The sequence below is a fragment of the Opisthocomus hoazin genome, chromosome 10, assembly GCF_030867145.1.
Source record: "Opisthocomus hoazin isolate bOpiHoa1 chromosome 10, bOpiHoa1.hap1, whole genome shotgun sequence".
Classification (NCBI taxonomy): Eukaryota; Metazoa; Chordata; class Aves; order Opisthocomiformes; family Opisthocomidae; genus Opisthocomus; species Opisthocomus hoazin.
In genome coordinates this window covers 20,656,830-20,672,447 of record NC_134423.1, presented here as the reverse complement: position 1 = coordinate 20,672,447, position 15,618 = coordinate 20,656,830, and the positions used below count along the sequence as shown (strand labels likewise).

Sequence of the window (15,618 nt, the reverse complement as noted above, 5' to 3'; positions counted from 1 at the left end):
CATACCTTTCTCACCTTTTTAGGTTTTTTACCACCTGGCAGTTCTTAAGCTGTCCTATTTGTTATCTGTTTTTCATTCTGTTTGCTCTTTTGGATGCATACCTTTATGTGTTAATGATTCATTATGAAAAAAAGACAGAGTCATTGCTTTGACACATCCTCTAGGACAGAGCAGTATATCCCATTGTATGTTTCTGATTATCTTACAGCTCTGACAACTAATAAAGACATTAAGATCTATGGATATAACTAGTAACAGTTCTTTTACTTAAACATTATAAGCATTATGTCTGTTATGTACCTTTTCAGATATGGATGAATGCAGCATAAGGAACATGTGCCTTAATGGAATGTGCATCAATGAAGACGGCAGTTTTAAATGCATTTGTAAACCAGGCTTCCAGTTAGCATCTGATGGACGCTATTGCAGAGGTAAGCACAATAAATTATGGGTTCCCAAAGCTTGTGAGTCATATCCCTCTGATAACTTCAAGAATCACGTAATTTCCTTACAGAAATCCTTGGAGACAAAAAATACTGGGCAGAGTTCTTGTCAGATATGCTTTTTTAATCAGCTAGAATGATTTGTTGTTGTGTGAGACAGTACTTTGTCTTCTCCACAGTGTTGAGCAACTGCCCTAACCAGCCGGTGGGAAATAGTCTTTGATCAAGGACTGTGTGATCTGACCTAGTTAAACTCCAGGTTTTTTTTGCCTATGAAGTCTTCTGCGATTTAGATCCAGTACATTTCATATTTTTGTGTTTGGACTTTTAAAGTTTTCTGCCTTTGGCCACTCAAACATCCTGGCTCATCGCCTTGTTTGAGTTTTTCTTCCATTCCTGCCTACATGTTCCCAGTCAGTATAGCATCTGCGAGGAGTGCCCGGCACCGTGTGACCAGGATGCAGACAGGAGCACCACAGCAAGATTGTCTTTTCCATTTGCTGCACTAGCTCACCAGTACCCCCTGTGGGAGACACTGCAGTGTTCTGGTTGCTAGTTATGTCATCAGAGTTTCCGTCCAGTCCCGTCAGGAACTGGAAGTTTTGTGTGTATAAATCTTCATGTTTCAATAAGTTTTTTAGGCACAAAGAAGTCGTCGAAGTAAGGAATAAACAACTGCTGGGCCAAGGTTACTTATGGTTTTTCTTTTGAAAAAATTCAAAATCTTTTAAGTCTTGGAATCAAGGCAGAAAACGTGCTTGCTTACACTTTGGCAAAATCAAAGAAATGTCACACTGGATTACACAGCAGCGTCTTGTTGTGGACCAATAACAAAAGACTGAATAAATAATTTGGTTTTGAGGGTTACGGACATGAAAGGTGAATTAATTTGGATCTGTTGCTTCCTGAACGCTGTTCCAATCTTAGATCTGAATAGCATGGTGTCTAGACTTAGACTTTAGATCCAAACCAGGCCAATAAGTCCGGCAGAACATCCAGAACTTCGCTTACATTTGATAACTTTTGCACTAGCTGTGCAGGATAGTGCTACCCAGCCTTAAGGTGAGGTAATCATGTAGTTCTAATGAGAGATGACCATATTCTTGCTTTGTAATAGGGTTGTTTTGATTGCGAGAATGTTCTTTAGTTTCTCAAATGAACAAATGTGTAGAACCATACAAGTGTCTCCTTAGCTTAACAGCTACTGGCTGTTTTGGCTGTAGCCGTTAAACACTTGGAGCAATCAGCTTTATTTCCGTTCTTACCTATTTTCCCAATGGAAGGTATATATCTGTGCTTTGCCAAAGCATATTTTCCAGCTGGGATGTGTGTGGGATGGCAGCAAAACTTGTTCTCAGACTTGGCAGGGGAGAACTCGATGCCTGTCAGGCCTTGGCATATCAGCCAGTCGTGATCCCAAGGACCACTGGCTGCCCTCTGTGTTGTTAGCAGGGATGTGAGTCACTGATGCAAGCTCAGACCAAATGCTTGTCTTGATTTTTGACTTGAGCATCTTTTGGTATTTTTTCTTTTTTTTTTTTTTTTTTTTTTTTTTTTTTACATCAATCTGTGCACTGAAATGGCATCCAAGAAGATGGTATGTAAATTGCTTCAGACTACTTAAAAAACAATGATACTCAACTTCACAGCCTCTGTTGCATGCCTCCTGGCTAAACAGGAGCATGGATACAGCCAAAAAGGGGTTTCTGGCCCTAGAGAAATGTTACTTCTGTGCATCAAAGGGAGAATGTTTGAAAATTGTCCAAAATTGCAGGCAACTCAACTGATTCCTACTGAAACTTGGAACAAATCTTGTAGTAAAATGAAAGATTTCTCCCACTGCTTTTCAACACTTACAATAAGCCTTGTTCTCTATGAATGAGCATGCAAACTTTCATTATGTGTTAAAATTGCTATTGGGTCAAAATCAAACCAGATTTTGAGACCTTGACACCCAAATTACACGTTTTCCCAACTTCATGTTTGTGTCCTTTCTTCCACTTGCCCAAAGTATTGTGAAATAATTCCTAGGGGTGTTATGGCTAGAGAGGACACAACTCTCTGGTAAATGTCCCTAGTCACGTTTGTAACAGTTTAAAAGACTGATCTTTAGTAATGTCTTTTCCTGTACATTTGAATGTTTATCCTTATTGACTCCTTTCTGTACACACCACATGTACAGAGTAAAGAACTTCTGTCCTACAGAACGGTTAGCCTTTGGAACACTCATTGTTCACACTGCTTATCCTGAATTTGTTTGTGAAGCGAATGCATTGGGATCTTACACAAGCTTAAACTTTAAGCTCATGCTTGCACATGCAGTTATTGCATATTGGGAATGTGTGTATGCACAAAGTTACATTTTTGCAGCAAATTGGCTACCTGCCTGAGCAATTTTGATATGGAATTGAACGTGTGTTTTTGCCAAACTCTTTAGGGATCAACAAAGGAATATAAGAATTGCAGTGTGCAACACATTGCTCCTATAAATATCCATTTGATGTACTCTAAGCTGAATTTTGAACTATGAAGAAGAATTTCTAACCCAAAGTTGGGGATACTGTAAATGACGCTTAGTTCCATAAAACTGGAGTTTAAGTATGAGTACAGGGCATATGCTTGGCTGTCTGGTAAAAAATTCCACTCAGGCTTTACAAAGTAACATGCCAAAAAAGAATGTTACACCATAGTCTTGTATATTCCCTGTAATACAAGACATATGAAACCTATTCACCATTAGCTTCTTTTACTGATGATTTGCTGATGATTTTTCAGAAATACGTACATCAGGCAGGCAGAGGTTTAAAGCATAACTTCTGTTCCATACGTTGTTTTGTCTTTAGACCAAACAAGAATTTCCCAATTAGAAAGCTATTGCAAGGCAACTAAAAGTGGCAGTTTAGTATTCTGAGTAAATTTTTCCTGGTTAAAATTAGAGGACTTCATGTACCCAGCTGGCACTACTGAGCAAGCGAAGTGAAGCAGAAAAAGCGAAAACTCGTTGGACGTGGACAGTGAGTCCGTTAGGTGGTTTTCCAGAACCAGGTTGAGGTATTCTGGCAAAAGTCAGAAAAACGAGTATTTTTTGAAGTCGTCCAAATGGTGACTTTTGCCACAGAAGACAGCGAAGCTTAGTCGAGGTTAGAAATTTGGAGTTAATGTCTGTATGTGCAGTTGAGTGGAATCTCAGCCCTGATAAAAGAGAGGCTTTTTGCCCCATCTTTACTGGAGCCAGTTGTGCAGCTGATCGGTGCAATTCTAAGTGACCTGCTGTACCTTTCTGTAAAACATCTATAACAGTATTTTCAACACAGTTGTAAATTGGTGCAAAAGAAAACGGATTGCACATTTCACCTCTTAGTAGTTTACAAAATCTTTTTTAAAAAATAACTACAGGAAAAGGAAAAAACGTAACTTTGCCTGTTTCTATAAGTAACCTTAAAAAAGGAAAGTTAATACTTCCTCCCCCCCCCCCCAGGAGAACTTGTATCTGTCCAAGAAATTCAGTGTTGTCTAACAAAATAGCTGTCTACACTGTTCAGTAGTATGGGCACATTTTGAAGTCCCAACTCTGTTTTTACTTACACTGAGTAAGGACTAAATTTAAAGTGGGAAAAGTATTTAAGATTTGTCTGAAAAAGAACAAAAGATTGCAGGATGAAGTAGAAATGAATTGAGCCCATGTACTTAAATATAACTTCTATTTTAAAATGCAGTTTGAAAAAGGGATCTTGGATCATACAAGCCATGTTTTATGCCAAACAACACAAACTAAGTAAAACACAGAGGTGTTTCACTCTCTATTTGCCCTTTTAAGGTCAGAAAAAAGGAAATTGTCGCACACGCTGTCTCTTGTATATATTATGGAGAGTTGTTATGAAGTGATTATTTTATAAAGGTTATACATACTTCCAAACAATATTTTAAACACTCCTTTTCTTAATCAGTTATAAAATAATGGCCTGCTCTCTGTGTCTAGAGAATGGTCTTGCTATTAACAGGGTACACAGCCTATATAATTTTTTACTAATTTGACATCCCTTTGTGATATTCTAATATTATAAGGCTTCATTCTTGTATTTTGTTGCTAAGGGCCTTATTGTTCAATGTGCTATTGTTGGGCAAAGACGGTAGCTTGTGCTCAGCAATTGCTCAGGGCTCAAATCATTAACAAATTCCTTTCGAGACTGAAGTGCAGTCTGTCCATTGAAAGTTTATAAAATGGGCTGTAATGAGCATCTGATAGGGAACTGTCATGCATATCACCAGGGACAGTACATGTGGGCAGGGTCTGGCTGTGGACGTTCAGATGTACTTCCAAAAACTGAACCCACAGCAGGAGGAAGGGAAATTCTTTGGTGGCCCTGAGAAGGCATCTCGTGGGGCGGTGAAAGATTCGATTTGCTATCTGGACTTATTCCTTACAGCATAAATTAACTGTTAACAGAGAAAGGGAATGCCCTGTTACACACTACAGAAGTCCTTTGTCTTAGCAGTCACAGTTTCCTCCTTCCTCCGATGATGTTTTTGCCTGAATGACCCTTAAATCTGAATATGTACCTCTTGAGAACAAGTTAGGGAAGTATAGTCCCTTTTTGGTCTCCAAGGAGAGTGAAATTATTTTGTTCTGTTTATTTCTCCTGAATTTTGCATTTTCTTCTTCCGTTTCACAGAATGAATTAATTGTTACTCTTGATAAAACCTTTACTTAAACCAGTTTACATTTACACTTGTTATTTTTCTACAGGATACATTGAAAATAAACTGCACAAATGCAAGTTTCAGCCAGGCATTGAACACTATGTAATTTAATTTCTAATAAAGCTCATTCTGTTTTCTAACAGACATCGATGAGTGTGAGACAGCTGGAATATGCATGAACGGGCGCTGTGTGAACACTGATGGCTCTTTCAGATGTGAATGCTTCCCTGGCCTTGCAGTAGGACTGGACGGACGTGTGTGTGTTGGTAAGACAAGCTTAATCTGTGGCGAGTCACAATTAACCAATGTTAAGGCATTAGTGTTAGACTGATGGACAGATCAGGTTTGAATGTAGAATTTATCATTTTTTCATGGATTGGTGGGTGGTAGGTACAGTGGATACTAGTAGCTCTGGGATATTTACTGTCATAGCCTATTTTGCTCTTTTTTTCTTTTCCTTTGCATTTAAAGAGAAAAAATGTGTGGGCCAAATCACAAGGGCAGGTAGATTATACAGCATAGTGCTGTTGGAGGTGAGTAGTGCTGTATCAGTTTTGAGTAGGTGAGATTTTGCCTCATTTCTGTCAATGTTAAATTCTTCATTTGTCACTAAGCTTAAAGATTGAATTACTCTTTCACCTCTTTTTAAAGTGGGACATACCGATTTTTTTTTACTTCTGCCCGTTTCTCTACAAGTGAAACATGTTTGAGGTGTTTGATTTTAAAATTCTAATCTGTCTGGCAGCCATTATTGGCCAGTTTTTGAAAAGTGAGAAATGTCACCTGTGGACCTGAAAAGATAAACATTTTAGATCTTATGCACTGGAATTGCATTACTGACTTTTCTTTGCTTGTAAAAAGACAAAGAAAAGAGTTTTTTAATGACAGCATGTTTGGTGACATTTTCCTTATGCAAGTTTTCCTTTTTCTCTCATTCTGCCTTTTCTCAGGTATAAAATGAAAACAAAAGCTTTCATGTGGCCTTAGTGGGCTTAATCCAGGGTGTTGCACCAGTGGTGATTTTAGCCTTGATGAATCAGAGACAACTAACAAGGTTGGGAGGGGGAGAGAAAATACTTCCTGTTAAAATTAAATAAGTCCTCTAACTCCAAGAATAAAGTGAAGTAAACAATACTGAGTTTTTTTGGAAGTTTTGAGATATACTGGGTTCTAGCTCTGAGATCCTGCCACGGGGCCTGTCAAGTTACAAGTGAGTAATGTTCCTATCACAAGGCAGAGACTTTGTCCCTTTTCCCCGTGGTTTCTTGCTAGTTCAAGTTTAAGTATTGATTGTTCCCCTAGTCGTTCACTAATGCATATTGAGTCGTTAAATGCAGTGACTAGTTTGTACGTCTGAACTCTTGGGAGCATGAGGAAAAAGAATTCCCTGTCCCAAGTGGGGTGAGGATATGGGTGGGTGAAAAGCATAGGGAAATGGTGAAAGATGTTTTGTTTTGACAGCTATTTTATGGTGTTTATGACACCTGAGCTACATTTAATACTTGTTGTAATTTATGTCAGTATAGTTGGCTATGGCAGGATTAAGACAGATGTCTTTCCTCAGATACACATATGCGAAGCACATGCTATGGTGGCTACAAGAGAGGACAATGCGTGAGACCGTTAACTGGTGCAGTTACAAAATCAGAGTGCTGTTGTGCCAGCACTGACTATGCCTTTGGGGAGCCTTGTCAGCCTTGCCCAGCACAAAATTCAGGTACGGCGTATTTACTGGTACATACTCTAATCTAAGCTTTATATTGATAAACTGTTTTTAGAAAGGTGAAATGCAGTTTTGTATTAGTATTGCACCCTACGTCAGGAGGGTTAAATTGTTGTAGAGAATGTTGTATATTTTGAGCAATCTGCTATTTTGTATGTTGGAAGCGTACAGGAGAAAACATACTGAAGCAACAGTAAATGCCATGTATGAGTCTAGAGATGTTACATGCATTACAACAGAATTTCAAACAACAAACTCTATTTTGATAGATGTGGATAGCAAAAAATATAATTTTGACCTCAAGTTATTAATGGAAACATTATTCAACTCCTTACATACACCTGTCAGTCAGATGTTTGCTGCCTGAATTCTATATCCTTCAATTGATCTGAAATTGTTTATACAGTAACTAGCCTTTGGACAGTCAATGCAAAACCAAATACTTGAGTTTGTCACTGAAATCCTCATCAAGCAAAGCTGTCTGGAACATAACTTGTCTCCTAATCATTCTCATGGGCAGAATCTGCTTTTAGGAAAGCACTTCTTCCAAGAAGACTGTGCTGTCACAGTCCTTGTTGTGAAGCGAGTAAACAAAGAGACCGTGGTTTCGTGGAGGTGACTGACTGCAGGGAGTTAGTTTGAGGTCCAACTTTGTTGAGTGATTCTTTTCATTCAGCAAATTTGTTGTTGCATATAAATAAAATACATCATTCGATATGTAGTTCAAAAGCATCTCATACTAATATGCTATCTGCTTTGTAAGCAAAAATAATTTTAGGTTTATTTTTTAAATCTCAGTTTTAACTGATAGCTTTATGAAAAGCGTTAAGGAGACAAAACCAGTTGGAACAAATTAGAGTGGTTGAGCTGATGTGAGCTCTTCAGCAGGAACTTGCCGACTACCGTTTCATAACAAGTTAGGTTGTTTAGAATAGCAAAACACCAAGGAAATGTTACCGGAATAGGAAGGAGCCTTTCCAGCAGCCTCTGCTGGTGCCAGTGGGCCCTCTTTATTGTACAGTAAAGTGGAAATCTGTTGTAAATGTTGGACTCTGTATCATTGAATTCTGTTTTATGTTTTAATTACTTGAGCAGAACATTTACTTACGTGGAATCTGTTTTTCCTGTGTTATTTTGCCCACCTCTTCAACTGTTGAAAAATGCCATCTCATGTAGGGTGTAGCATTTCTTTGGGCTTTGAGTAGGGGAGGGAAGAAGAAGATTTCTTAGATGAAGCATTGTATCAGAGACACGGAAAAAAATTCCCGAAAGGAAGACGTTTGTGTCTCTGTGCTCCTCAGAAACTCTTTGCAGAAGTTCCTGCCATTCTAGACTAAAAGTTTTGCTGATGTACAGAGCAGGTCTGCTTTCACATACAGTGGCAGTAATTATTTGGTTCAAACAGGGGTATGTATTAATCTGCTGGTTACGATAATATTGGGAGATGTGTTTCAAGTGATTTTCCTTACAGACAAGATGGCTAATTCCATAAATACTTTTAATATTTATTAATTTTAGCAGTGTAATTATTTGGGCTGTTATTAAAGTGCAAATATATTGGAAAATGCTGACCTATATGGCAACAATTAATGATGATCTGGCTGTCAGTTTATTCTGATAATTGTTCTGAACTTGAAAGAAGAACTTGAACCCAGCAGTAATTGAGACATTTGAGATACTTTGATACCTATTTTAATGATTTTTTTTTTTTTTAAGAATAAGAGATCCTTTATCTGCTATGAGCTCCTGCTGAATGGAGTTAAATATAGTCTAGATTTATAGGAAAACTTTTTCTGTTTCCTGGTCACTGTGAATGTGTACCTTGAACGTGGGCTCGGACATAAGAGTCCTGGATAATCTTGCTGTGAATATGTTGTGGTTCATTTGTATAGGAGGGCCAGCATGAAGTTCATGTCTATTCCTAAATGCCTAAGTTCACCATGTGAAGTTTTTAGTCATCCATCTTTATGAGCAGATGCAGACCCTGAATCTGTTAAAATGCTTCACAGGTTCGGAACACTGTGAGGCTATTAATGTTGTTAGAATAATGGAAAGGCATGTTATTTCATTCAGATAATTAACTGGCATATTATAAATGATGATGCTGAAAGCAATGAGCTAGGAAAGAATGTTCCAGTAAGTATTTTAATATTTTTCCAGCTGAATATCAGGCTCTATGCAGCAGTGGAACGGGCATGACTGCAGGAGGCAATGGTAAGATCACCTGATGTAATTCAGACTATAGCAGTTCTGTCTAAATGTGTTACTTTGGTATCTTTGATTTGTTAGACATGCTGGTGGGGATAAAGGCAGGAAAGAATGGGAGGAAGGCTTGTTCAAATGGCTGTTTGCAACATGTTAGAATAATTTAGGATAAAATGAATGGAGCATGCCATTTCACCAATGCACCCTCTCTGCCATAAAATGTAGGAGTGCTGTTATAAAATAATGGCAAATTGTGAGAAATGTTATTGCCTATAGGACTTAGAAATGGTATATGCAAGTCATATTTGCACATTTCAACTGAAATCATCCTGAAGAATAAAACCATGTTGAACATGGAGTTCCCTTGTGTGTCTTCATGTGTCACATAGGCCAGCCTGACAAGAGTTAGGGTAATTACAGAGAAGGAGCAAATGGTTACAGTGACAACTTTGTAGTTGTAGAACTGTGAAACTCAGCCGATGCTCACTACTAGAGGGAAAAGCATTCAGAGAGGAGGGATGCTTATGCTTTGGAGAGTGATGCCTTCTGGACATGCTATGAATCAGGAGATACAGGGGGGTATTAGTACATGTGCATCTCTAAATGTAAGGCTCCAGTTTAATATCCTAGTTCTTATCTACAGTTGCAAGTCTCTCAAATGTCTGTGGGCTAGAGATCGTCTTACATCAGTGTGAAAGGGATGCTTTTTTCTCTAGAGTGTGAATATTTACATGTGTATTCCTTAATCAGAACTACATGATTATAAATACGGAGCAGCCAATGTTAGTGATATTGGAAATATGTCTTTTTCTAGTTTGGAGAATGAACTCCCACAACCGATCAACAACTGACGGTTTTTTTTGTTTTGGTTTGGGTTTTTTTTTTACCTTTACGTAGATATTAATGAGTGTTTACTGGATACCGATCTCTGTCCAAATGGAAGGTGTGAGAATCTGCATGGAACATACAAATGCATTTGTAACCCTGGATATGAAGTGGATTCAACTGGGAAAAACTGTATTGGTATGAAATATCCCATTTTTCATTTTGAAGTTTGATGCTTGTTTTTATCGGCTTTCACCTTTTTTTTTTTTTTTCAGTGCTTCATCAGATTTAGTAGCTGCTGCTCTGATATTTCTGGATGTTCTGCTGAATTCTTGTTTTAATTTCACTGCTTTGCAATGCTCATAAAATCCTCCACTGTGGGGCTGCAAGGGACCATTGCCATCAGTGACTCAAATCACTGACACAATGAGGCAGTAGACATCCAGTTCAGTTAAGTCCACTGAACATGCACTCTGCAGTACTATTTTGTTGCTCAAAATCAAAAGAAGCCAAACCCTGCAATTACTGCACCGCGGGAGGGATCTAAGATCACTAGTGTGGTAGGTGCCTCCAAGAGCAGAGGATTTAAGTAAAACTCCCGACTGATTATAAGAAGGTGAGCATCCCATACGCTATGGAAGGCTTACACGGTTTCTCCCAACTCTGGGGGAAATTCCCTTTCAACTTTCAGGCAGAGCTATTGGTTTAACTGTGTTAAGTGGACTGGCCAGACACAGGAAAATTTATTGTTATTGGAAGCACCAGCAGAGTCTGATGGCATGGTGTCTCTAGCTAGGGCTGATTTCCTGTGTTGTACAAGTGAAAAAAGCTAAAGCCAATTTTTCATCACAGAAAAGGTGAAGCAAGTTGTTCTCGCTCCTTAGAGGTGACCAGTGGAAGCACTGTAGCATGGGATAAAAACAATTCAAATAAGTAGCAGTCCAGTCTATTCTCATGCTATCTGGGATGTAAAAAAACCCATCAGATGCCTGCAGACTCCTGTTACAAATTTTAATTCTGGCAGTTCTTTTGTTCCATTACACGGTCCCATCAAAAGCCCCTAGCTAAAGACTCTTTAGATTCCTTTCTTCCACTCCTGCATTGGTGCGTTGTTCAAGACCTCCTTTGCACAACTGATTAGAAATTTCTTCTGGTTTCCGGTTAAAATTTATTTGTGACCATTTTATTACCAGTTGATGTTGTACTAATATTATCCTTTGACTTAGCACCATGTCAGCACTTATCCCCAAAGTATTTATAAGGAATCATCATATCCTTTCTCAAACTCGCTTGGCTAAACTATCCAAATCCACATGTTCAGTCTTTTCATAAAACCAGAGGCTGTAGCCTTCTCTTTAGCACAACTGATCTGACCAGTGCACAGTGTTCTGATGAGGTCTGAGCAGTGCCTTATATAGAAGTGCCAGCAGTTTTCCATTGCCCCTAGGAATATCCTGCATAAACTGATTCTAGAGTGCATTAGTCTTTTCTGAAATACATATTATACTTCGGAATTAAAGTCAACCTCTAACTGGGAGTTACACCCAGAGTTTTCTGTTCTCATTAGCCTTCAGTTGGTGAGTTCTGATTTATAGCATGTTGTTATTGGTCCCTAATTGCGAGCTTTTGAATGTTAGTGATTATGTTTCATCTCGTATCTCTCATTCACATTGTCAGGATTAATTTAGTCTTGCATGATTCTCTGTATTGGTAAGCTTAGTGTTGTCCACAGTTTTTCATCCCATTCATTTTTTATTTCTGCATTGCAATGAGTATTTTATAGGACCAATCCCAAGACTGATCCCTGAAAGGCATTGCTAATATCCTCTCTCCATTGTGATTACTCCCCTTTTTAATATACCCTACTGTAATCTCTCCTTCAGTCAGCTCTGGAACAACCTTGAAGTTCTTAAATTCCTTCCTGTTATCTCCAGCTTACATAATAATTTTATTTGGGTTCTGTATTCTCTACTTAAACCTAAATAGCTTAAGTCATCTGTGTTACCCCAGTCTAAACTAGCCACTATCTTATTTAAAAAAAAAATAATAGTTGATCTATCTTTGATAAAAGTCACGCTGTAATTCATCCCATTTTCCCATTTTCTTCTTTGGCTTTAATTATCCATGTCCCATTTCAGTGTCTGCCTGTAGCTTATGGCATCCCTTCTCTTCTCCCAATCCATCTGAGCTTTCCAGCTGCTCCTCAGCCCACCGTGTTGCAGCCCACATCCGTGCTCCATCACAGCTGTTTCCCATTCTTCCATAATGTTCCACCTGGCCCTCTCTCAATTTTTCTGAACTCCTGTGAAGCTTCCCACACAGTCTGCTTTATTCTGCAAATCTCCCTGCTTTTCCTAGCACTTTTGCTGTTCCCAGCTGCTCTGCTGACCCTCTGAGTCTTCCCAGCTTCTCTCAACACTTTCTGAGGCCTCTCTGACTTAGCCAATTGTTACTGTCTGCTCTCGGGGTCTCTCCTGGTCTTCACCTGCCATTCATGGCCCATTGCCACCTTCTTGCAACTTCCCTCTAATGACCACAGCTCTTCCAAGGATTTCCCAAGGGCTCTGAAAATTTAGCACTAGCATTTCTATTTAAATTTTTCGTCTCTGAAGCAAGTGTAGACTTACATTGGCGTTGTTAACCATAATGTCTAAGACAGTTCAGAGCCAGCTTCGAAAAAACAGTGATTTAAAGACCAGGATGACCAGCAAACCTTTCCAAACCAATACTGTCCTCATTTCTTTCATGACTGTGGGGGCTGCTGTGCAGGGAATTGGAGACTGTGTAGACGTATTCCACAATATAGGCTGGATAGAAGTGTGATTCACAGCTTTATTGTGAACCATGGTGTGGCTGTCACAGATTATGAATATGGGTAGAAAGGAAGAATGAGCTCTTATAAAAGCAAAGCAGCCTGCTAAAGAGTAAAGCTTAGGAAAAAGTCAGCAAAGATATACAGAGAAGGGTGGGTTGTTTTTTTGTTTTTCCTTACTTACAAAACAAGATTAAAATGTCTGTTTTTCTCTAAGTAAGATTTGTGTGGTTTGAATTCATAGAACTATTATTGTGTTCAGTATTTTAGTGGCAGTTTTCATGAAAAAGTAAGGTGCAGTAAGTGGGATCTTTAGTGTTAATTTATTTGGAATGGTCATTTCCATTTGAAATAATTCCAAGCCTGTTGTCTACTAAAATAATCTAGAAATCTTTTTAGTGTCTTTGAAAAACAGTGCAAATCATTTGTGTGAGTATTCTCTCTCTCTACCCCCTTTGTCCCCTTCTTCTCTCCATGTACACAAAATCTAATAAAATGTGGCTGTTAGGAGGGAAGTTCTGTCTTGGCTGCTATTCCAGCGATGTTTTCTTTCTTAAAAAGTTCTTGATTTTCATTATAGACATTGATGAGTGTGCATTGAACATGCTGCTTTGTGACAACGGGCAATGCAGAAATACCCCTGGAAGTTTTGCATGCACCTGTCCAAAAGGATTTGTATACACTCCTGACCTAAAGACATGTGAAGGTAATAGATAACACTCCATTTCATCCTACTTTTATTCATTTGGATTGTTCTCAGATTGTGCCAGAAGTACTTCAAACCTTCATGAGGATATCATGTGTAGAACTGAAAAAAACCATAAAGAAACTATATGGGGAAGTAGGGGAATGAGGAGAGGCAAGGCTAAAATGAAAGCATTAGATAACCTTATGGAATAGCCTGTATTAGGTCTGTACTAGCACTCTCCTAATTGACTACTGCCAGTGGGCCCACACTGTGCCAAGGGTGAGAAAAACTTGAGAACCAAGTTTTAAAAATCTGTTATCTGGTATGGAGAACAGAGCCAGGTGGCTCCTAGTTTGAACCCTTTTTGAGCCGCAGACAGGATCTGTATCAGGTCATTTAAACAACACAGCCCATCACCACAAAGCAGGGCAATAGCTGTATATCACTGAATAAATGAGATGCTGCTTCCAAGTTCAATGTTTTAATGTTCTAATATGTTAATATGTCTTTAGGACACATGCATCATTAGTCTATTGTGAAGAGTTTCATAATACAAAAACAGAATAGCAGAAAAAAATGGTCATGAAGAAAGCTTCTTCCATTCTTCCCTAAGCTGAAAAAGGCCATACATGTTTTTGTTAATGCTGGCACTAACGGTAGTGTGTTTCTCTTCTAGATATTGATGAGTGTGAATCTAACCCCTGTGTTAATGGGGTGTGCAAAAACACACCAGGCTCTTTTGCTTGTGAATGTTCTCCTGAAAGTACTTTGGATACGACCAGAACCATCTGCATAGGTATTTATTCTTCAGAAGATTTTGTGTTTGCTGGTTGAAAACGCCCAATGACATACAAACATTGTACACCAAGTTTCGAAGACATTTAAAAATAACTTGTATAGATAAATTTAGTGGAAAACATTACAGAAACAGTGTTAAGAAAGTGTTTGCTTTCACCATTCCTGTGGGTACATGAAGCGTGACTAGCACTTGGGAGCGTGGTGTGCTTCCACGTCAAATCTGAAAGAGGTGAAATTTTTTTGGTAACAAAGCAGAAATGCTAAGACTAATTCTTCAGGACTATGCTCACCCACTTAATTCCTCGTGCAAGAAGTGTGGACATGTTAAGATATGATGTCTGGAAAGGCCAGTGTTCTATCTGAGATGGAGCATGAGTAAGTTGCGTACAGTCCAGACCAGCTCAAGAGCAGCCATGAACAATGCTGTGACTCAGATACTCTGTGGACTCATACTTTCTTCCTTTACCTGTTCTGGAGGGACAGTAATTCATAGCTGTTGCCTAGTCAGTGAGGAAAACTGTGGAACTATAGCTCTGTCTGATTTTTAGCTATCTCTTGGCACTCCCTGTGTGGGAAGATCAGATATCCAAACTGGGGATCTAATAGAGTAATGGAAGATCTAGAGAGGGTTCCCATCTACCCTGTTCTTCCGCATGTGCCTCCAATCCCAGTCATAATAAATGTAATGACTCGGGTCTTGAATGGTGTTGAGATGTTCCCTGTTAAGGTCAATAAGCATAAACTAGGATTTTCAAGGGCTCTGTGCTGGGATGATTTCAGGCTATAAATTAGAGAAGAATAAATTAAGAGCTTTTAAAATAAATTCAGATGTGATGCGGTAAGTTGCAATGAAAGGATAAGTCTTTTTCATCTTTAAATTCAAGTGTGTTTGTAAATAAATTAATGTATAATGCTAAACAAGCTGCATGACAATACATTGGGTTTTTTTTCCAAACAGAAACTGTTAAGGGTACCTGTTGGCAGAACATAGTGGATGGAAGATGTGAAATAAATATCAACGGAGCAACTCTGAAGTCCCAGTGCTGTTCCTCACTAGGTGCTGCTTGGGGCAGCCCGTGTACACCATGTGAACGAGGTAATGCTGTTCATTTTTCCTATTCTGAGGCTGATTCAGGTTATTGTCACAGAACTTGTTCTATTATTAAGCACTCATTCCTTATTGTCTGAAAAAGAGAAGTCTTTAATATTTGAGACGTAGCGTGTAGCTATAGAAGGTTCTTACTCTGGATTTTGTGGTAAACATTTTACAAGTTTAAATTCTGAAGGGAAGGAACCACACCTATAGTCTGTAACTTGCAGCATTACTTTATCATGGTTTGTCATAATTAATGATCTAGAATTTCTAATGATGTAGCAATAGATACATGTTCCCCAGAGCTCCCAAGAAAATGTTTGCAACAAA

General features: G+C 38.7%; 1 protein-coding gene across 4 annotated transcripts in view; it reads left to right on the top strand.

Moving 5' to 3' along the window:
• Positions 1-15,618, top strand: part of FBN1 (fibrillin 1) — a 158,960-nt gene that overhangs the window by 79,232 nt on the left and 64,110 nt on the right. For all 4 annotated transcript variants that reach the window (XM_075431333.1, XM_075431334.1, XM_075431335.1 and 1 more), the window contains exons 14-21: positions 309-431; positions 5,288-5,410; positions 6,709-6,861; positions 9,028-9,081; positions 9,970-10,095; positions 13,290-13,415; positions 14,074-14,193; positions 15,154-15,291. In XM_075431333.1, the coding sequence (XP_075287448.1) occupies positions 309-431; positions 5,288-5,410; positions 6,709-6,861; positions 9,028-9,081; positions 9,970-10,095; positions 13,290-13,415; positions 14,074-14,193; positions 15,154-15,291 (963 nt within the window). The remainder of the gene's footprint in view (positions 1-308; positions 432-5,287; positions 5,411-6,708; positions 6,862-9,027; positions 9,082-9,969; positions 10,096-13,289; positions 13,416-14,073; positions 14,194-15,153; positions 15,292-15,618) is intronic.